At 39.7% G+C, this 24,066-nt stretch overlaps 1 protein-coding gene across 5 annotated transcripts in view; it reads right to left on the bottom strand.

Moving 5' to 3' along the window:
* LOC105468772 (UV radiation resistance associated) overlaps window positions 1–24,066 on the bottom strand; it is a 325,660-nt gene that overhangs the window by 231,918 nt on the left and 69,676 nt on the right. For all 5 annotated transcript variants that reach the window (XM_071075322.1, XM_071075321.1, XM_011719113.2 and 2 more), the window contains one exon: window positions 23,334–23,408. In XM_071075322.1, coding sequence (XP_070931423.1) covers window positions 23,334–23,408 — 75 coding nt within the window. The remainder of the gene's footprint in view (window positions 1–23,333; window positions 23,409–24,066) is intronic.

The raw sequence follows: 24,066 nt of genomic DNA, 5'->3' as shown, positions 1-24,066 counted from the left end.
TGGAGATGATAATAGTGACTGCCTCACAAACTATGGGAATTAAAAGTTAATATCCGTAAAATGAAAGGTATGTAATAAGCACCATATACATATTTGCTATAATGCTAGTAGAAGCATTAAAAGTTATGTCATTACAGACATTAAAAGGATATTGGAAGAATATTATTAACAACTTTATGCTTATAACTATGAGAACTTAGATTAATTAGACAAGTTCCTTGAAAAGAAACACAAAGTGCCCAGACACACTATAAAACATCTAAATAGCCCCATATCTACTGTTTTAGTGAATAAGCAATTGAAAATCTTCCCCCACACACAAAAATCCATGTCTAAACGGTCTCACTGATGAATTTCATCAAACATTTAAGAGAGACAGAGAGAGAGAGAGAGAGAGAGAGAGAGAGAAAGAAAGAAAGAAAGAAAGAAAGAAAGAAAGAAAGAAAGAAAGAAAGAAAGAGAGAGAGAGAGAGAGAGAGAGAGAGAGAGAGGGAGGGAGGGAGGGAGGGAGGGAGGGAGGATCCACTTTACACAAACTCCTTCAGAAAGTGGAGAAGGGAACAATTTCCAACTTATAAAACTAGCATTACTGATGCCAAAACTAGACAGAGACAATACACACACACACAGGAAATTATACACCAATATCCCTCATGAACAGAAACACAAAATCCTTAGCGAAATATCAGCAAATTGAACCAGCAATACATTATAAAGATTTAAAAAGACATATTATTAACTGGATGTAGCCTAAGAATGTCTAGTTGATCTACCATTTAAAAAACAATCAACTAGGCAAATACATGAAACAATCATAAATCTATCTTGATGGACACACCATTATAAAGACGCAATCTGTGAAAACAATGACACAAAGGCAGGGGAATACAGAAGCAAAGCTTTTTACAGTATTAAAACTAAGTTGGTATTAATTCAAACTAGAGAAGCTTATTTTTTAAAAAGATCAACACTGACAAATCTTTTTTTTTTTTTTTTTTTTTAAACAAGGTCTGATTCTGTTATCCAGACTGGAGAGTAGTGGCGCAATCACAGTTCACTGCAGCCTCAACCTCCTGGGCTGAAGCCATCCTCCTGCCTCAGCCACCAGAGTAGCCAGAATTACAGGCATGCACCACCATGCCCAGCTAATTTTTGTATTTTTTTTTTGTAGAGATGGCGTTTCTCCATGTTGCCCAGACTGACCTTGAACTCCTGGGTTCATGAGATCCTCCCACCTCAGCCCCCCAATTAGCTGGGACTACAGGCATATACCACCACACCCAGCTAATTTTTATCTTTTATAGAGAAGGGGGTCTTACTATGTTGCCTTACTAACAGCTGGTCTTTAACTTCTGGACGCAAGCTATCCTCCTACCTTGGCCTCCCAAAGTACTGGGATTACAGGCATGAGCCACTGCACCTGGCACGTTGACAAATCTTAAGGTAAACTAACCAAAGGGAAAGGAAAGAAGACTCAAATCACTAAAATCAAGAAAGAAGTGGGAATGTTATTACCAACCTTACAGAAATCAGAAGGTTTATAAAAGAATACAGTGAACAATTAATTGTGTTCCAGCAAATCAGATAACCTAGACAAAATGATATACAAACTACCAAAAATGACTCAAGAAGAAACAGGAAATCTGAACAGACCTATAACAGATAAAGAGGTAGACAGAATTTGTAATCACAAAACTCCCACCAAAAAAAAAAAAAAAAGCCAGGCACGGTGGTTCACGTCTGTAATCCCAGCACTTTGGGAGGCTGAGGTGGGCAGATCACAAGGTCAGGAGATCGAGACCATCCTGGCTAACACGGTGAAATCTCGTCTCTACTAAAAATACAAAAATTAGCCGGGTGTGGTGGCGGGCGCCTGTAGTCCCAGCTACTCAGGAGGCTGAGGCAGGAGAATGGTGTGAACCCGAGAGGTGGAGCCTGCAGTGAGCCAAGATTGCACTACTGCACTCTAGCCTGGAAGACAGAGCGAGACCCTGTCTCAAAAAAATAAAAAATAAAATAAGCCCAGAACCAGATTATTTGAGTGGTGAATTATACCAATTATTTAACACGAATCCTTCTCAAAGTCTTCAAAAACCATAAAAGCAAGGAAACACTTCTTAAGTTATTCTATGAGACCAATACTATCCTGATACCAACACCAGACAAAAATGTCACAAGAAAACTATAGACCAATATCCTTTATGAATACAGATATAAAAATCTTCAACAAAATACTAGTGAAAGTGATCTAGTGGCATATTAAAAGAATTATAACCCACAACCTGGCAACTATTTCTGGGTATATACTCCCCAAAAGTGAAAGCAAGAATGGGAAGTGCCATTTGTATATCCATATTCATGGCAGCATGATTTACAACAGCCAAGGGGTGGAAGCAACCCAAGTGTCCACAGACAGGTGATGGGTAAACAAAACATGATATATTTACACAATGAAATATTACTCACCATTAAAAAGGAAGGAAATTCTGACACATGTGAAAACATTGATGAAGTTGGAGGACATTATATTAAGTGAAATAAGCCAATCAAAGGGAAAATATCCATTCATTCATGAGGTACCTAGAGTAGTCAAAATCTTAGAAACAGAAAGTTGAAGGGTAACCGGCAGGGACGAGGGAGAGGGGAGAATGAGGAATTATTGTTTAATGGAGAGTTTCAGTTTTGCAAGGTGAAAAGTTTTGCAAGATGAAATACATGGATGGTGGCAATAGTTGCACAACAGTGTGAAAGGTATGTACCTAATGCCACTAAACTGTACACTTAGAATGGTTAAGATAGTAAATTTTGTGTATTTGTAATTTAACACAAATAAATTTTTTTAAAGATTATACACCATGAACAGCTGAAATTCATACAGGGTATGCAAGGGAGTTTCGATACATGAAAATCAATCAGGCTGGGCCCCTGTAATACCAGCACTTTGGGAGGCACAGGCAGGAGGATCACTAGAGCCCAGGAGTTAGAGACCAGCCTGGGAAACATAGTGAGACACCATTTCTACAAAAAAAAATTTTTTTAACAAAGAAATTGGCTTGGCATGGTGATGCATGCCTGTAGTCCCAGCTACTCAGGAGGCTGAGGTGGGAGGATCACTTGAGCCCAGGAGTTTGAGGGTACAGTGAGCCATGATTGTGCCACTGCATTCCAGCCTAAGTGACACAGCAAGACTCTGTCAAAAAGAGAAAGAAAAGAAAGGAAGGAAGGATCAGTGTAATACACCACAACACACATAGTCATCTCAGTTGATGCAGAAAATGCATTTGACAAAATTCAGCACCTTTCCATGATTTAAAAAAAAAAAAAAAAATCAACAAACTGGGAATAGAAAGGAATTTCCCAGACCTGATAAAGGGTATCTACAAAAAACCCACAGCTAACATCATACTCAATGGTGAAAGACTCAAAGTCTTCCCCCAATATCAAAAACAAGAAAGACAAGGTGATTGCTCTCGCCGCTTCTACTCAACATTTGTACTCTAAGTTCTAGCCAGAATAATTAGGCAAGAAAAATAAATAAAGTGTATTCCAAACTAGACCAAAATAAATAAAATGGCATCGCATGTTCATGGATTTAAAGACTTAATATTTTTTTTTTTTTTTTTTTTTTTTTTTTTGAGACGGAGTCTCGCTGTGTCTCCCAGGCTGGAGTGCAGTGGCGTGATCTCGGCTCACTGCAAGCTCCGCCTCCCGGGTTCACGCCATTCTCCCGCCTCAGCCTCCCAAGTAGCTGAGACTACAGGCGCCCGCCACCACGCCCGGCTAGTTTTTTGTATTTTTAGTAGAGACGGGGTTTCACCATGTTAGCCAGGATAGTCTCGATCTCCTGACCTCGTGATCCACCCGCCTCGGCCTCCCAAAGTGCTGGGATTACAGGCTTGAGCCACCGCGCCCGGCCTAAAGACTTAATATTATCAACATAGCAACAATACCCAAAGCAATCTAGACATTCAATGCCATCTCTATCAAAATTCCAGCAGCCTTGTTTACAGAAATGGAAAAGCCAATTCTCAAATTCATATGGAATTGCAAGGGGTCAATAGCCAAAATTATATTGAAGAGAACAAAGTTAGAAGATTCGCACATCCCAATTTCAACTTAATACCAAGCAACAATAGTCAAATCAGGATAGCACTGGCATAAGGACAGATATATAAATCAACAAAATAGAACTGAGAATCCAGAAATAAATCGATGCATCTATGATCAACTGATTTTCAACAAAGGTTCACAGACTACTCAATGGGGAAATAAGTCTTTTCATCAAACGGTGCTTAAAAAAAACTGGATAGTCACATGTAAAAGAATGAAGTTGGATCTATTCTTAATACCATATTTTTAAATTACCTCAAAATGAATCAAAGACTTAACTGTAAGGCCGGGCGCGGTGGCTCAAGCCTGTAATCCCAGTACTTTGGGAGGCCGAGGCGGGTGGATCACGAAGTCAGGAGATCGAGACCATCCTGGCTAACATGGTGAAACCCCGTCTCTACTAAAAATACAAAAAACTAGCCGGGCGTGGTGGCGGGCGCCTGTAGTCCCAGCTACTCGGAGGCTGAGGCAGGAGAATGGCGTAAACCCGGGAGGCGGAGCTTGCAGTGAGCCGAGATCGCGCCACTGCACTCCAGCCTGGGTGACACAGCGAGACTCCGTCTCAAAAAAAAAAAAAAAAAAAAAAAAGACTTAACTGTAATACCATAAGCTGGTCAGGCACAGTGGCTCACGCCTGTAATCCCAGCACTTTGAGAGGCTGAGGTGGGCAGATCACTTGAGGTCAGGAGTTTGATGCCAGCCTAGCTACTAACATGGTAAAACCCCGTCTCTACTAAAAATAGAAAAATTAGCCGGGGCGTGATGGCACGCACCTGTAATCCTAGCTACTCGGGAGGTTGGAGGCAAGAGAATAACTTGAACTCAGGAGGCAGAGGTTGAAGTGAGCTGAGATCACGCCCCTGTAATCCAGTCTGGGTGACAGAGTGAGACCCTATCTCCAAAAACAACAACAACAAAACACCATAAAGCTAAAAAAAAAAAACTATACAACTATTAGAAGAAAACACAGGGGTAAATCCATATAACCTTGGATTTACCAATCTATTCTTACATATGATATAAAAAGCATTAGTACAAAAAAAATCAGTAAATCATACTTCATTAAAATTAAAAACTTTTGTACATCAAAGGACACTATCAAGTAAGTAGAAAACAACCCAACAGAATGGGAGAAAATATTTACAAATTGTGTATCTGATAGAGGTCTAATATCCAGATGATATAAAGAACTCATACATTCAACAACAAAAAGACAACTCAATTTTAAAATGGGCAAAGAACTGCAAGAGACATTCTCCAAATAAAGATACACAAATGGCATAACAAACAGAAGATAAGTGTTCGTGAGGATGTGGAGAAATGAGAACCCTCACATACTGCTGTTAAGAATGTATTGGTCAGCCACTGTAAAAAAAAAAAGTTTAGCAGTTCCTCAAAAAGGTAATCACAGAATTATAATATGACCCAGCAATTTCACTCCTAGGTACATACCTAAAAGAAATGAGAACAGACACTCAAACAAACAGTTGTACACGAATGTTCACAGCAGCACTATTCACAACAGTCAAAAATATAGAAACGATACAAATGTCTATCAACAGATGAATAAACAAAATGTGTGTGTGTGACTGCGTGTGTGTACACATGCAATATAATATTACTCAGCCCGGCTGGGCGCGGTGGCTCAAGCCTGTAATCCCAGCAGTTTGGGAGGCCGAGACGGGTGGATCACGAGGTCAGGAGATCGAGACCATCCTGGCTAACACGGTGAAACCCCATCTCTACTAAAAAATACAAAAAACTAGCTGGGCGATGTGGCGGGCGCCTGTAGTCCCAGCTGCTCAAGAGGCTGAGGCAGGAGAATGGCGTGAACCCGGGAGGCGGAGCTTGCAGTGAGCTGAGATCCGGCCACTGCACTCCAGCCTGGGCGACAGAGTGAGACTCCGTCTCAAAAAAAAAAAAAAAAGAATATTACTCAGCCCTAAAAAGGAACGAAGTCCATTCCTTCCTACATGTAGATGCAACACCAAAACATTACACTAAGTGAAAAAAAAGCCAGAACAAAAGGTCACATACTATATAATTCAATTTGTATGAAATACCCAAAATAGGTAAATCCATAGAGATGGAAAGCAAACTGGTGTTTGCCAGAGGTTTAGAGGACAGCAAAATAGAAAGTGAGCACTTCATAGGTACAGAGTTTTATTTGGGGATTATGAAAATGTTTTGCAACTTGACAGAGATGGTGGTACACAACATTGTGAATGTACCCAGAGCCACTGAATTGCAAACTTCAAAACAGTTAATTCATGTTACATTAACTTCACCTCAATTTAAAAAAACGGATGCTAAGAAATAATCTACACATTTTAAGGGCAGATGAGGAAAATGAGGACAGAGGAGACAGTCTTATAAATCAGCAACAAAATCCAAATAATAGAAGACTTGAGAAGTAGATTTAAGATTCTCAGGAGAAATGATTAATGATGTTCTACTTAGCTTTTCTTATTTTATGGAAAAAGCTGCCAAATATTTTTTCTGACTATAAAAAATTTATCCACACCCACTGACATACAACTAAAAGCCATGCTTTATAACAGGGAAAGAACATTCAACTGGAAGCTGGGATCCTGGGTTTTAATCTACTCTGCCTATCGCATAAGTGAGAAAAATAATTTAACTCTCCTAGGCCTCAGTTTCCTTAATTATAAAATGAGATGCAACTACTACTAATAAAAACAGTAATAAAAAAACAGCAATATAAAAAGTAATGTTTACATGCATTTACAATGTGGCAGGCAGTATTTTACATGTCAAGGTTAGCTAACTGTTAAAGTGTTAAATGTTAACACATTTAATATTCACAAACCCCTGTGAAATAGGTGCTATTATTATCCCCACTTTAAAGGTGTGGAAACTGAGACACAAAGAGGATTAAAGAGAAGAGCCATGCAGTCTGGCTCCACAGCCCATGTTCTTAAGAACCAGGCTATACTCGATGATCTCTAAGACCTTTTCCAATTCTAAAAATTCTGAGTCCATGTACATTTAAGGCAATTTAAGGACATTATTAAGCCCTCCTGTTTCAGCCATCACTTAGCAATTAACATTCTTGAAATATGCTAAGAGCCTTGTTCTGAATGACATCTAACTTCACCAGATGTTCGATCCCGACAGACTTCAGATGAAGGATTATAATGGAAAGAAACGGCTCATTTGTATCTGGTTATCTGTGTGAGATACTGCCAAGTGCCAAAGAGCCCAGAAGAGATTTACATGTCACTCAAAATTCTTCTGAAGTCAGGCCTAACGATTCTTCTTCAAGGAACGGAATAGTAACCAGTCTGGGTGAGTGCCTATTAAACTGCTCAGGGAAATAGATAATTTAACATACCCAAAGAGCAGGAGTAATTCCAGGCAAGTCAGGTGTATTTCTAGATGAGTGGTCAGCAAACATTTTCCATAAAGGGCCACATAGTAAATGTTTTAGGCTTTGCAGGCCACATGTCATTTCTGTCACATATTCTTATTTTTTCTTTAAAATTCTTTAAAAATGTAAAATCAGTCTTAGTTGCAAGCTATACAAAACTATGTGGTGGACCACGGTTTGCTTACCGCTCTACTAGCTCATTGGATGAGTCACGTTTTAAAACATGTTACTACATATTTTGAGAGTTTTTAGCTGCAACAACACAAGACTGTCCTTAACTTCATTAAAACTACAAAATGTATACAGAAATAACCCTGTTAGTAGGATAACTGATTAGGAAGCAAACAGCATTACACATATACTTATTCCTTTCGGTGTTTCCTGAACACCGAGTACATAGATGGTGTTAGGCCATTATTACTACTGTCCTCATAAGAGTACACAACCCAGTGAACGTTCCAAGTGAATCAAATAATGCAAGAGTGCCATAAGAAAGGCTTTTTAAAAAGCTACAGGAGTTCTGCTGCGGTAAAGATTCCATCTAGTAGAACAGGAACATCAAAGACTGCAGGGGTGGCAGTATTTGGGATGGATTAAGTAGTACTGAAAAGCTGAACGGCAGTGAAGGAAAGTCCCACACAGACTGAACACCTTTAGCCAAAGTACGACAGCAGGAAAACACAAGCTGCATTCAGAGAAAATTAAATAGTAGTCCAATTCGTTTAGCTTCAGTGACGTGGAAATTATTTGGATCCCTGGAGAGGGAAGTAGTGGGAGATACAGCTGAATAAGTAAGGAGGGCCAGAACACAGCAAGCCTTGAATACCATGCTAAAATGTAAAGACAACCTACGGGCAGTAAGAACTCATGGAAGGTTTCTAACAGCTTAGAGTTTATAATCAGAGCTACATTTAAGGAGAGTTACTCTGGTATTGACAAACCTGATAAATTGGAGGCAGAAGACTGTCCAACTATCCGATAGGAGGCTACTATAAAAATCCATACATACAAAACATAAAGAGGGTTCCAAATCCACCAATGGCAATGGTAATAAAAACCAACAGAAACGGAAAAAGAGGACGAGGAGGAAGGTGGGGAGGAGGAGGAAGGAAGATGGGGGAGAGAAGGAAGGTGGGGAGGAGGAAGAGAAGGAAGAAGAGAGATAAAAGCAGAGATAGAACCCAAAGTACAATACAACTGACTGAATTTGGGCTGATGGAGAGAAAGCAATCAGACCAGAGAGTTGGACACATCTAGCAGACAATAAAAATTTACTCCCTACAATCTTTAAGCAAAGGAATAAAAAACGAAAGCATCCTTTAGCAAGATTAACCAGGCAGCAGTAAGACAGAGTGGATACAAAGAGACTAGAGTCCATAGGCCTGCCAGGAAACTACTGCAGTGACCCAGCCCTTTGGGAATGTTGATCTGAGCTTGGATTATGGCAATGGAGATGGAAAAGTAGCCACAGATACCAGAACCATTTCAAATAAGAACTCAGAAGAGTCTAGTGGCTGACTGAATAGAATGGATTAAAAAAAAAATCAACACTTAACTATAAAATTTGAGGCCAGGATAACTGAAAAAATAGTTAATAAAGACATGGAAAACTGGAAGAGAAAGCAACCTTGGAGAGAAAAAATGAAGAGCTCCATTTAAAGTATAATAATTTGGCAGGTATCTATGCAGAAATGTCAGAAACCGCTAAAAGAACTACAATTCTGAGTAACAAGCTATACTAGGGGTTCCCAACCCCCAGCGCAAGCATCACCACCTGAGCTCTACCTCCTATCAGATCAGCTAGGGCATTCGATTCTCATGGGACCTCGAACCATAATGTAAACTACACATGTAATGGATCTAGGTTGTGCACTTCTTATGAAAATCTAACTAATGCCTGATGATCTGAGGTGGAACAGTTTCATCCTGAAACTGTCCCCACTCCCATCCGTGGAAAAACTTGTCTTCCACAATACCGATCCCTGGTGCAAAAAGGTTGGGGACTGCTGAGCTATACTAATAACGACCAAGTGGTGTATTCCAACAGAATTTCTAATGATCTGCTGCTACAGAAGCTTCATTCACTCATTTGACAAGAATGTACTGGATTATTATTACATGCCAGACACAGTGCTAAGTACTAGGGATCAACAGGTGAAAACAGACACTGTCCCTGCGCTCGCACAGTTTACAGTGTAGCAGGTAAGAGGGGTAAGCAAATAGGCAATCAGAATATAATAGGATAAGGGTCAGTGACGAGGGAAATGTAATACCAGGTGCTACGGAAGCATATAAAAGGGATCTGTCCACACTGGACTTAAGAGGTACATCACAGAAAAACCTTCCTATGGAAATGGAGCCTTAGCTAAAACCTAAAACTGATGTGAACAAATCTTAGCCTAAGAAAGTATTAAGGATGGAGTGTTTAGAAATAAGGAATAGCAAGACCTCATAATTCATTAATTATTGAGGGCAAACACTGCTGACAAGATTTGAATAAAGGAAGAACATGATGAGCATTTTAGAAAAATAAATCTGACTATAATGTCAAGAACCAGGAAAAAAGTAGCAGCCACCATCAGTAGTGATTGAAACACAGAAGAAGGGACTGAGGACAACTCTATGTTCTGACCTGAGAAAGTAGGTGGACTGTGGAACCATTCACTTCACTAAGAAACACAGCAGGAAGTATTGTGAGAGGGGAAGGGAAATGAGCTCAGTTTGGGCTATGGAGAGCATATGTATACCTGACACATCCAGGCAAATTTGACACATGTCCAGATACATGAAAATCTAAAGTGGAGGTGTATATCTGGGAGGAAAGCTCTTCCCAGCAGGACTTGCCAGTGTTCTATATTTATGCATAAAACCATGAGTGAGCTTTGAAAATAGTCTTCTTCTACTTGACCTAGGTAAAATAATTAATCTTGATGGGCAAGGAAAAAAAAACAATGGCTCATCCTACTACTTGAGCACATTTTCAGATGCAATGAGTATACTTTTTTAAAATACAGTATTTGTTTGTATGACTACAGCTACCTAATGAATCAATAGACAGCCTGTGTTCCTAGGTGTATATGTTCATTTGGACATTAACAACACTTTTAGGTGTCAGCCAAGTTTAAGCCAAAGAAAACTGTGCACGTATCTCTGTTAAGCATCATCAAGCCTTAGACACCCCTGGCTCTGAGATCTGATGAAACCCAGATGCTGAGTAGTTAAGGAAGAAAGGTGAGACCTCTTCTTAGACAATTAACCTGAGCTGAATGAGTACATCCCCTCAGATTTGGCCCAATGTTTGAGACAACAGAGAATGTTTTTCCTCTCCTTTAAAACAGTGAGAAGCACTGAGAAATAAGAATAGTATCATTAAGCAAAGATGTACAGATCCTGAAACTAAAATTAATGATTTTAAATTTAGATCAACAGAGATGAAGATGTTTTTGTTCATACTTCAAATATACTCAGAAAATAATCACAATCACAGGCACACACTCCAAGTATGAAGTGGACTAAGTGCCTTCAATGCTCCTCCATGACATGAGGACTGAAAGTAACCCTGCTAAAGTAGCCATCCCTTAAGCAAAAAGTCTACCTTAAAATAGAGATGGGAACAACGTGATCCTAGTAGACTTCATTCACTCATGGAAAAATATTCAGTAAGCAAAGTCTGAGACTTTAAAACTGAGTAAGGCATAACCTCAGCCCTAAATGAGCATACGCCTTAATAGGAAGAAAGGATGTATGCCCAAATTACTACAACCGTGAAAGCAGAGAGAAGAAAGAGAAGGCAACAGTGACAGTATGTTAACGAGCATTCATGGAGAGAGAAAAAAAAGAGAGTGAGAGAAGATTCTCAGCTTTGTACAACAGTTGAAACAGAAACTGACTTACAGGATGGGGTAAGGGGGCTCAAAAATGCCCTCTACACAAATCTAAACAAGAATGGTGAAAACAAGTTTTCAAAATATTAAACAAAACAAAATTTTAAACTCTCTGAATCCCCTGGTGAGAACAAGTCGAGCTCTGTTTCTGTTTACATCTCAAGAATCTAAAACATCTATATGAAGAACCATACGTGGCTTTGAATTTTAGAGTATTAAAAATTCTCAAAAATTGTGCTAAGAAGACAAGATCTTCCAAATTCATAACAGGAAACGTGGCGTTTTCCCAGATTATTCTCTGGCTTCAATGAAGAGAGAGAATGGGGACCACACTGCAGCAGCAGGGTTTATAAATATGAATTACAGGATAAGATGATTTTCCAAACATCTGTCAAAAGCTAATTCGATCCAAGAGAAAAGGGGGAAAAAAGACTTAGAGGGAAGCCAAATACAGTGACTAATGTGTGGAACTTTTGTGGACTTCAGTGGGTTGATGGTCTCATGGGCATTGCATGCCCACTCTACAATAATAAATGCCCAAAGTCTGCAGAATAAAGCACTGAGATACTGTTCAAAGTGTTTACACGTGTATTCTCTCATTTGATTCCCACAATGCACAACTGGTTATGCTTTGTGTTGGTTAATGTGAAGGCGGAGACTTTGTATGCTGTCACACTACATGAAGTGGGAAGAAATGTGGAGATGCCATGCAGCATAGTGGTTAAGAAAACAAGCCTTCAAATGAATCAGACCTGGGCTCGAATCATGGATCTGCTCTTCACCACCTATGCCATCTTGCTTGGGTCAGTAGTTTAATGCTTTCTTCTAAGGTACTTCACCCATAAAAGGAGGAGAACTTCCTCATGGGTCTGTTACACACAGATTAAATAAAAATATGTAACCTATCTGATATAGTGTCTCATAGCAGGCACTCAGTAAACGAAAACTGGCAATGGTAGTTTTTTTAAAGCTCTGCATTCCTGAGAAGAGAAATGGGAAAAATATTTTAAAATAAAACAAACAAAAACTCTATACCTACCTAGTATAATACTGTTAGTACACAATCACACCAGTTCAAATAGTTCAGAAATAAAATTTTACCCTGGATTTAATCTGGGCTCAGATCTCTAGATGTTTTATAATAAAGCAAGCGGCTATTATCAACAGCCCCTGAGGATTTTCCCAGTCTTCGTTTCTTCTATCGTTTTTTCTATTTTGTAAGGCAGGAGAAAGGAAAACTAAACAGAATATGCATAGGAATGGACTTTTTAAATGTTTTTCCAACTTTTGCTTGATAATGTACTAAAAGACCTGGACAGAAATATACCATATCCAGGTCCCTGTTATTAAAATATTGGCTTTACTTGGGACACTTAATCCCTACTTCTGAATGATGTCCTGCTTGCATACTGTGTGGGACGTGCTTTGGAAACAAGTTATCCATTAGAATGACTAGCAAGAGAAAATAACCATCTATTTAATTTCTCAGTTCTACAAAGTTAACTACATGGAAATCTCTTAACTTCTCTGGGTTTCAGCATCTTTATCCTGAAAATGAAAATACTACTACTTGTCCACCTAAGATGCTATAAGTTAAAGGAGGTATCGCTAACAGTATATAATCAGAGTGAAATTAAATGATGGAGGCCGGGCGCGGTGGCTCAAGCCTGTAATCCCAGCACTTTGGGAGGCCGAGACGGGCGGATCACGAGGTCAGGAGATCGAGACCATCCTGGCTAACACGGTGAAACCCCGTCTCTACTAAAAATACAAAAAACTAGCCGGGCGAGGTGGCGGGCGCCTGTAGTCCCAGCTACTCCGGAGGCTGAGGCAGGAGAATGGCGTAAACCCGGGAGGCGGAGCTTGCAGTGAGCTGAGATCCGGCCACTGTACTCCAGCCCGTGCTACAGAACAAGACTCCGTCTCAAAAAAAAAAAAAAAAAAGAAATTAAATGATGGAAGAAACCTCCAACAAGAATTAAATGATGAAAATCTTCTATCACATCACCTCTTCACAGGTGGTACAGCATAATGAAGAAAGTGCATGTCTATAAAGAGGGAGAGATATGTTCTGATCCGGGTTCTGCCACAACTCCATCCTAGTATCTTGGCCATTCATTTTTATTCCGTAAGCACTTACTATATACCTATTAGATGCCTGCTACTGAGCCTGGTATTACAGATACAAAGTTAAGATACAGTTTGTACCTTCTAGAAAGAGAGACAGATATACAATTGAAAAAATTATAATAAACTCAACAGCTACTAACAGAGGTATGTCAAAAGGGCTTCAGGAGCAAAGAGAAAGGGGCAATTCATTGTATGGAAATGACTAAGTCAAGGAGTGAAAGGAAGTCACTTTGCCCCTCTGTGACTCAATTTCTTTTAAGCAAATCATGATAAATTGGCCCTACCTTCCTCTAAGGTTGTTATAAGCCTGGAGTGAAATTACTTATAGACAAATCTCTAAAGATTAAAGAGCTATGAAGGTAAGTATAGAGATATATAGAGATGAATAAATTATAGCAGCTGGTGGCTCATGCCTATAATCCCAGCACTCTGGGAGGCCGAGGTGGGTAGATCACTTGAGCTCAGGAGTTCAAGACCAGCCTGGCCAATATGGTGAAACCCCATCTCTACTAAAAATACAAAAATTAGCTGGGTGTGGTGGCGGTTGCCTATAATCCCAGCTACTTGGGAGGCTGAAGCAGGATAATCGATTGAACCTGGGAGGTAGAGGTTGCAGTGAGCCAAGATCATGCCACTGCACTCCAGCCTGGGTGATAGAATGAGATTCCATCTCAAAAGTAATAATAAATAAAATAAATTATAGCTATGTCTAAGTTATCATTTGTAGTATGGAGCTAACTTGCCATGTCAAGTTCAAGAAATCATAAGCCCCCTGAATGTCAGTTTTTCCATCTACGAAATAAGAGTGTTGGGCTAGATAACTAATATTCCCTGCAGTGTTATACAGCTAATTAGGATTTTCTTACTTTTGAGATGAGGAACCTAAAACTAAGAGAAGTTCATTGATTTGCTCAAGGAGCACAGTACCAGAACAAATTGAAAAATATGAAATAAGGAGTTTTCATTTGTGCAGGCTTTCAAAACAGATCCTGAAACTTATTATAACTAAATCTTCAATCTCAGCCTATGTACTTGAGACAATCAAGTTATATGGTTATTTTTGTGAAATTCATCACCAGATTGCTATTTCAATATCCTGAGTTTCTTTCATTCACAAAGATTTGCTTCTTTTGACTTGGATTCTATGCCTACTCTAATTTTTTCCATTAAAATGAGAAAGTATTGCCATCTACTGGACTGTAAAGATATTACTGCTATAGCTTCTAATCAGAAAATGAAATTCTTACTTATATCTCTATATATCTATATACTTATCTTCACAGCTCTTCAATCTTCAGAGATTTGTCTATAAGTAATTTCACTCCAGTGTTATAACAACTGGTCTAATGCTTTTGCGCCTTATCAATAGCACAACAGTTGGAGTAATTGTGCCATTATGAGTTACATAAAAATAAATACCAAAAGTTGAGGCTAGAGGGTAACCCAGGGTGGAACAAATATTATCTACTCAAGATTTTTATTCTCAATTATTGCTATGATAGCCTGATAGCCCTAAACACGCAAGCATTCACCTTCATTCACTAACAAATTTTTATTGAGTGCCTACTACATACCAGGCACTGTGCTAGAGATATAGTGTTAATACAATGGTAAGTATTAGAGATGTAATTCCTCTTACCATAGGATTTAGAGCCTAGTGAGTAGAAGTTTCCATTTACTGGAGTAGTAGTTGCCAAGAGTGCCTATAATTAATATCAATCTGACTCCAATAGCCATATTCCTAATGGCTAGGACTGTGCATTCATAAAAAGTAGCTGTCAGCAGTCCCACAAAAGAAGAGTGGTCACCAAAAGGAAATTCAGGCAAAGATAATCTTACCTGTATACATTAAAGACAAAATCCTGAATGGAGATCTGAAAGATTTCCAGCTTAATAGCTCAACAACCTTTTATTTCTCATCCTCCCCTAATCACCATCATAGCAGTTAAACCCACCTAGAAAATCCATGTAGAAATCTCTACAGGTCACCCAGCCTTATTCACCAACCTCCATCCACAATTTCAAGGTATAACAAAGCTCCTCTTTGCTTCCCAATAGTCACCAAACATTAAAACCTCTTCCTGAAGTGCTCTTCAAATTATTTAAGGTTCTGCTATAACTCACCTGCATTATTTGCAAGATGCAAACAAATGACACCAAAAACAATTGTTCAAACTAAACTCATTTGTAAACTGGATGTCTTCTGGAATATATGCTGTCTTATCTCCTCAACAAAGAAAATAAATTTGTGAATCCACGTCTTATACTTTTGTATCCCACAGTACCTAGTTTAATAATAGGCTTATAGTAGGTGCTTGATATTTTTTACCAGGAAAAAAAAAAATCATGAATCACTTTTACAACCAAGATAAAAATCTGTACCATCACTTATTCAACTTATCTTTTGTCTGAATTGCTATTAAACACTTAAGACTGCAGTATCTGGCCAGGTGTGGTGGCTCACGCCTGTAACCCCAACACTTTGGGAGGCCAAGGTAGGAGGATCATTTGAGCCCAGCAGTTCCAGACCATCCTGGGCAACACAGTGAGACCTCATCTCTATTTTTTTTTCCTTTAAAAAAAAAAAAAAGACTGCCACATTTGGATGCCAAATAAAGACCATTTTGCTATTACAATTAACAAGAATGTATCACTCCCTAATAATGCCAGAATAGGTAACTGAACAAAGGATTAAAATTCAGTGTTTAGTGAACAATTTTTCAGTATATTAAGTAGTGTCCAACACACTTCTGGAAGTGAAAATGAACTACTTAGCCATTGTATTCTATAGTTAAGAGATTTTGGTTCCTAAAAACTCAACAGAAAGATGTAAAGCCTTTGGGAGAAACGGATAAATAAAGAGGGAAAAGTTATGAACAGATAAGTAATTTCAGCTTTTAGATCCACAGTGGCTGAAGACATATGAAGAGAATGTAGACAGAGGGAGTATTAGCATCAACATAATCAGCAGCAATAATAATAAAACTGTTTCTGGCCACAGCTAATGTAAAAAAGAAGAATGCCAAAGAACTGGTCAACAAAAATTTTAGGCATTACTGAAAGCTGCTTTAAAATGTGCTCTGGGCCGGGCGCGGTGGCTCAAGCCTGTAACCCCAGCACTTTAGGAGGCCGAGACGGGTGGATCACAAGGTCAGGAGATCGAGACCATCCTGGCTAACACGGTGAAACCCCGTCTCTACTAAAAAAATACAAAAAAAAAAAAAAAAAAACTAGCCGGGCGAGGTGGCGGGCACCTGTAGTCCCAGCTACTCGGGAGGCTGAGGCAGGAGAATGGCTCCAAAAAAAAAAAAAATGTGCTCTGTCATTGCTTCCTAAGAATAACTTTTCCTCTTCTGTATAAAATACTCATTCTTAAAATTTAATCCTGTTCTCAAAGCCTTGTTACTTTAGCATTTTTAAAGTTTTAAATGAAATACTTCAAACCTATATGACATCCATTTATAATTATTGTGATTACAAATATATTTGGACTTAATGTTACCCCCACACTACATGTTTCTTTTTACCTTTTGTTTCCTTTTTTGTTTCCTACCAAGTTGACAAAGCTTTCTATACTTCCTATTCTCTTTTTTCCTCTGCTAATTAGAAATCTATAATCTCTGTTTTCCAACTTTTTTTTTTTTTTTGGTAGAGACGGGAGTCTCTCTTTGTTGCCCAGGTTGGTCTCAAACTCCTGGCTTCAAACAATCCTCCCACTTCAGCTTCTCAAAGTGCTAGGATTATACGGTCTGGGCACGGTGCCTTATGTCTGTAATCCCCACACTTTGGGAGGCTAAGGCGGACGGATCACTTGGGATCAGGAGTTCGAGACCAAAGTGCTGGGATTACAGGGGTGAGCCACCACACCCAACCCTCTGATTTTAGCCTTTACTAGGTATCCTTAAATTTTTAACATGTACACTTGACCACAGTTTTTTCTAGCAAATTCTAAAGCTGGTTACTATCTTTATCCTCTTCCCAAACAAATCAGTGACGTCAGTGAGTCTTAACCCTTTGAACACCCACTCTCATTATTGTTGTCTAGGGCAATGCTTTTCACTCTCTGTGGGGTAGGACCAGTTGGCTGGATTTGTTGTTGTTGTTGTTGTTGTTCATTCCATTGTGAACTGATACTTTCGTAAAACACAATGAAGAGTCACAATAACGTCATATTGCTATAGAAGTTCTGAAACTTTTACCCTTACTTTTTCCACGTTGCTCACCACAGATTGTGACAGACAGTTCCTAGACGAGCACTGGTCCAGACTACACATTTTGAATAACAATGGCCTGGTTTGTTTCACCTTAAAGCACATATGCTTATCAGATATTTATTTTTGTTTGTTAGCTTACAGTCAGAAATTAAATTCACTAATGTTTTAACCATTTGTATACCCCTTGCTGTTTTCTTACATACTACATGCTCCATTTGGTATCATTTTCTATTTGCATCATTCAGCATGGGTAAAGGGTCTGTGGGAAGTAAACTCTCAATCTTTATGCATTTAAAACTATCCCTGCCAGGTGCAGTGGTTCACACCTATAATCCCTGCTACTCCGAGGTGGGACTGGGCAACAGAGTAAGACTCTGTCTCAATCAATCAATAAAATGCTCTCTCTCTCACCCTCACTTTTTTTTTTCTGTCACATAGGCCAGAGTGCAGTGGTGCGATCATAGCTCACTGCAGCCTTGAATTTCTGGCTCAAACAATCCTTCCACCTCAGCCTCCCAAGCAGCTTAGACTATAGGCATGTACCATGCCTGGCTATTTTTTTTTTTTAATTTTATAGAGATAGTATTTCATTATGTTGCCCTAGCTGGTCTCAAATTACCCTCACTCTTGACTAAAAGTTTACTAGAAACAGAATTAATTATTAATAGCACATTGAAGACATAGTTCTTCTGGCATCTACTGTTGTTGATGAGAAGTCTGCCATCAGCCTAATTCGTAAATAATAGTATTTCCTTTCTCGCTGGTAGCTTTTCAAATTTCCCCTTTTAGGATTATTCTTAAAGTTGTGCAGTTTCTCTAAGCTGTCTTTTCTCGGCCCCTTTTGTAATAGGGAGAGCCCCACTCAGCTTTTTGTGCTCATTTTGCCCTGAGAAGCCCATCTTTCTGTCTACTTCTGGGCAGGACGGCCAGAAGGCCCAAGTCTTCTGCTTCTTCCCACTTCTTTTGAGTTTCTATTACATTTCTGTTCAGGAGATGTTTATTGCCTTGGTTTCTTGTTTGTTTTAGGAAGAAATATTTCTTCTTTTTTTTTTTTTTTGAGACGGAGTCTTCCTCTGTCACCCAGGCTGGAGTGCAGTGGCATGATCTCGGCTCACTGCAACCTCCACTTCCTGGGTTCAAGCAATTCTCCTGCCTCAGCCTCAGAGTAGCTGGGATTACAGGCGCCTGCCACCATGCCTGGCTAATTTTTGTATTTTCAGTAGAGATGGGGTTTTGCCATGTTGGCCAGGATAGTCGTGAATGCCTGACCTTGTGATCCACCTGTCTCAGCCTCCCAAAGTGCTGAGATTACAGGTGTGAACCACCACACCGGCCAGGAATATTTCTTTTACATTTCTCTGATTTCATCAATCCTTGCTTTTTGTTTGGTGCTGAGGAAGGTCTCAAAGTGTACACTAACAATGTCATCTTGACTGGAAATTCTGCTTGCAGCTTTGTTAAAAAAGGCAAAAAAGGTTTTTTAAGGTTCAGTCTACATGTCAGGTGTTCATTTGAAAGCTGGTAAAGGGGGCCAAGATTTGCTGAACTTACCCATTAACAAAGCTCACTAACTGAAGGACAATAGGGGAAAGTACACCACTTATTACGATCATATATTCAATAAGCATGTACTGACCATCTGCTTTTGAATCGCAGCTCTGCTACTTAGGGAGCTGTGTAATTTGGGGACGGTTACTTAAGTTCTCTGTACCAGTGTCCTCTTCTATGAAAGGCCAAGTGTGAGGTTTAAATAAGGTAGAATGTGTAAAGTGTTTAGCATAGTGCCAGCACAGAAGTGCTCACTAAATACTAGCTATTATTCCTGTTAGAGGGAAACACTTCCTCTGCATTCCCATGTTCCTACACAGGAGACAAATGCCCCACTCCATTTCTCAGGAGAAAAGGTCATGAAAAGAGCAATTGCAGCTTCTCTTTGTCCTCCACTCACTCCTCTCCAGGACCAGCAGATGACTGATCTGACAGCTGGGCTTCAGAGATGGACCTATGTGTGACTGGCTTAATTCTTTCTAGGTTATCTGCAATCAGAAACAACCTATCTAACCACGCATACAAACTTCACTTCTGGCTTGGAGGCTCAGGCTTTGTTCCTATAAGAGGAAGACTTTGGTTTCATTTGTTTTGTTATTTTGTGAGGGAGGTTCAGTCCAGGAAGAAGTATATAGAAGGAGTCGACAAGCATTTTTAGTCACAGCAAACTGTCAGTCACAGAATTTAAACCACATTTGTCCGTCAGTTTTATTAACAATAAAGCCAATGTTCTGATCTCCATTTATCTATCACCTATCCTTCCCGCCCCCCTGCCGCCGAGACAGGGTCTCGTCTGTGGCCCAGGCTGGAGTGCGGTGGCACCACCAGGGCTCACTGCACCACCAACATCCCGGTCTCAAGCAATCCTCCCGCCTCAGCCCCTCAAGTTGCTAGGACTACAGACACATGTCACCACACCTGACTAATTTTTTGTTTGATTTTAGTACAGATGAGGTCTCGCTATGTTGCCCAGACTGGTCTTGAACTCCTGAGCTCAAGTGATCCTCCCAGCTCAGCCTCCCAAAATCCACTGTGATTACAGACTATCACCTATTTCTGAACTTGCTCCAAACTCAGGAGAAGAAAGGGGTATTAGTTATTGGCTTACTCAAATCTTCAACAGCTCTGAGGATTTGGCTATAAGGTTCTTGGGGGATTAAATACAATAATAGATGTAAAGCTCTTACAGTGTTTGACATACAGTGATGCTCAATACATTTTAGCTATTAATACTATCATTATATGTGCCAGGTATTGTCCTAAAAGGTGAGTTATACTAGTTGCAGGAGGAACTTAATGCTGCAACAGTATTAGAACAGTTAACCCTGTACATGAGATATTATGAACAGCAGCAGTAGCAGTCCCACAATTATTTCATTAAATCACAAACACTTTTACTAAGCAAACTGCATACGCCAAGAACTGTGGGAGATGCTGGGAATTCAATATTATTTACAGAAATCTGTCCTTCAAAAGCTTACAGGCTAGAAAATAAGAAAGACAAGCCTAGTTGCAAAGTGGTATATCCTATGTCAAAGGTACACATAGCATGTTGATGCTTAGAAGAGGAGAGCTTTGAAATAAAGAAAAATGTCTATCAGAGTTTGAACTGAATTTTGAAGAAGTCACCTGAATAACTTCCATTTTGGTAAATCCAGTGGGCAATTTTCGGTCCTCCTATTTGATCACTCTCTCCTCTTAAAAAACAAGCAAAAGGACAAACAATAACAACAACAACAACAAAAACCCTTTCTTTCTTTGTACTTTGAGATTCTACACAAAACTTTGCTCTCTTTACCTTGGACCACTTCTTCTCAGTCATGTTTTCTGGTGCCCCCTTGTCTATGTGGCCTTTAAAAGCTGGAGGTCTTCCAGGCTTGGGCACCTAGCCCTCTTTCTTCCTACAGTACTGCCTGTTCCTAGCCCATCTTATCCCCACTCACGACTTCAATGACTATTTGTCATTGGCCCCACATAAATATTTCTAACCCAGTCCTCTCCTCTGAATTTCAGACTCATATATCCAAATGCCTACTTCCATCTACACATGGATGTCTCAAAGGCATCTCAAACTCCACAGGATCAAATATCAACTCACAATCTGCCTCCACCAAACCTGGTTTTCCTCCAGTGTCTCTTAGTTTTCTCAGTGCCTGACACCTTTTTCCATCCAGTTACTTCATCTAAGCCAGAAACCCAAAAGTCATCCATGACACCTCCTTTTTCTTATGCCTTAAATTCAAATCATCAGCAAGTCCTAATGATTTTATCTACTAAAACTTTCTTAAATCTATCTTCTCTCTATTCTGCTGTCATCCTGTTTCAAAGTATCACATCTCTTATCTGATACACTGTAAGATCCTCCTTACTGATCTCCCACAAATATTCTTGCCTCTTCTACAATCAGTCTCTACTGCAGCCAGAATGAAATTATTGAAACGCAAATCTGATAATTTCACTGCTGTGCTAAAAATCCTTTCACACAGACCCTGTTCTTAGGATAAAATCCTTTAAAAGTTGTGTGCTGTGGTCCCTGCCTAGCTCTCCCGCCCCATCGGGTATCACTCTCCCCTCATTGCTCTGACCTTCCTTTAGTCCCTAAAACTCACCATGTTCCCTTCTATTTCATGGTCTTCCAACACATTAACCTCCACTGCCTGAAATATTCTCTCTATTCAGCCCCTACTCCCTTTACACAGTTTACTTCTATTCATCATCTGGAGTGTAGCTTAAAAAGTCAAGTCCCCAAGAAGACCTTTCTTGAGCCCTTAGAATAGGTTAGGCCCTCCTTATATGCTTATATAGCATTTACCACCATTTGTGTTTACATGTTTATCTGTTAGATTACTGTATCAGTGTTTGCCTCCTCCATATACTCCACAACAGCAGGAAATTATCCATTTGCTCACCACTGTGTTCTTAGCACTCAGAGTACAGTACAGTGGCTGACATACAGCAGGCACTCAACAAAATGTTGTTGAAAAAATGAAGTACTCTAAGCAATAGCATTTCAGACAACCAAGAGCTATGAAGCAACATGATCACTAAGAGCAAATAATGCACAGGGTTGCTAAGTAAAATACCATAGTAGAATAGAAAAAGCACAGGCTTTAGAGGCAGGCAGCCTGAAATTTCAGCTCAGCTAGATGGATGAACCTATGAAGTTCATCTCAAACAACCTTTTTCCTTAACTATAAAACGGAAAGGACAAAACATACCACATTGGTTTTGGCTAGTATTAACTGGGGAAAAGGACAAGAATCAGCTGGCACAGTACCATAGATAGTAGGTACTTGGCAAATATGAATTCACTTCCTTTTCCTTTCTCTAATAACTTTTAGATGTAGAGATAATGCTGACTATGAAACAAGCTGATTCATAGTTTCTTAAATGTATTGAAAGTTATGAGAGATCTGAAACATTTAATAAAACTGTATTGCATTTAATCAAAATTCGCCATCCTTTCTTAACCCCCAAAGAATTATGTAGAATAAGAGAAAACAGCTAGTTCCAGATTTCCTTTAGAAAAATTAATATAATCTGGATTTAGAATAGATGGACTGGATGGTTATGTGCCTTATAGAATGAGTTTTCACATTAAAAAGATTCACCTGGCCGGGCGCGGTGGCTCAAGCCTGTAATCCCAGCACTTTGGGAGGCCGAGATGGGCAGATCACGAGGTCAGGAGATTGAGACCATCCTGGCTAACACGGTGAAACCCCATCTCTACTAAAAAATACAAAAAAACTAGCCGGGCGAAGTGGTGGGCGCCTGTGGTCCCAGCTACTCGGGAGGCTGAGGCAGGAGAATGGCGTAAACCCGGGAGGCGGAGCTTGCAGTGAGCTGAGATCCGGCCACTGCACTCCAGCCTGGGCGACAGAGCCAGACTCAGTCTCAAAAAAAAAAAAAAAAAAGATTCACCTTAAGCCACACTGAGCAACAAATTTAAAGCATGATTCTATTTACACAGAGCTTTTCAGGATTCTATCTACCCTGTACACCTGCAAGGCATACCTGCACTGAACAAAATTCATAACATCAGAAGGATCCTCTTACCTTATGTTCAAATGGAGCACCATAGTAGCCGTCATTCAGCCCAAAAATTATTTCATTTTGGTTTCGGGCATGAATCTAAGAGAGGAGAAAAATACAGTCAGTATTCGTTATTTTTATTCCAATCATGTTTTAATATAACCAGAGAATGACAGTTATAACAGGATCTACTTCAATACAGAGAAACAGGCTGACTACATCTAAACATACTAGCAGAAAACCAATCACTATTCAAAAGACCAGGAGATCAATTCAGCATTTCCTGCTTTAGTCAAAGGCCTTGCAAAACTATCAGATGCCATCACAGGCACCATCACTCACATATCTTTCACAAACATTTCCTGAGGTTGTTACAGAATGGCTATTCCTGAACAAGAGGGCATTCAGAGGCATATTCTACACTCTCTGAACCCAAAGAAAACACAATTCATTAAGTCTAAAAGTAATTTTTAAAATACGAAACCTAGGCCTGGCACTGTAGCTCATGTCTATATTCCCAGCACTTTGGGAGGCAGAGATGGGTAGATAGATAGCTTAAGCTCAGGAGTTCAAGACCAGCCTGGGCAACATAGCGAGACCTCTTCTCTACAAATAACAATAACAATAAAAAATATTAGCCGGGCGTGATGGTGCACGCCTATGGTCCCAGCTACTAGAGAGGCTGAGGTGGGAAGACTGCTGGAGCCTGGGCGGTCAAGGCTTCAGTGAGCCATGATCACACCACTGCACTCCAGCA

Source organism: Macaca nemestrina, chromosome 12 (assembly GCF_043159975.1).
Source record: "Macaca nemestrina isolate mMacNem1 chromosome 12, mMacNem.hap1, whole genome shotgun sequence".
NCBI lineage: Eukaryota > Metazoa > Chordata > Mammalia > Primates > Cercopithecidae > Macaca > Macaca nemestrina.
Note: the sequence above shows the minus strand (reverse complement) of the source record. Positions and strands in the feature narration are given on the sequence as shown.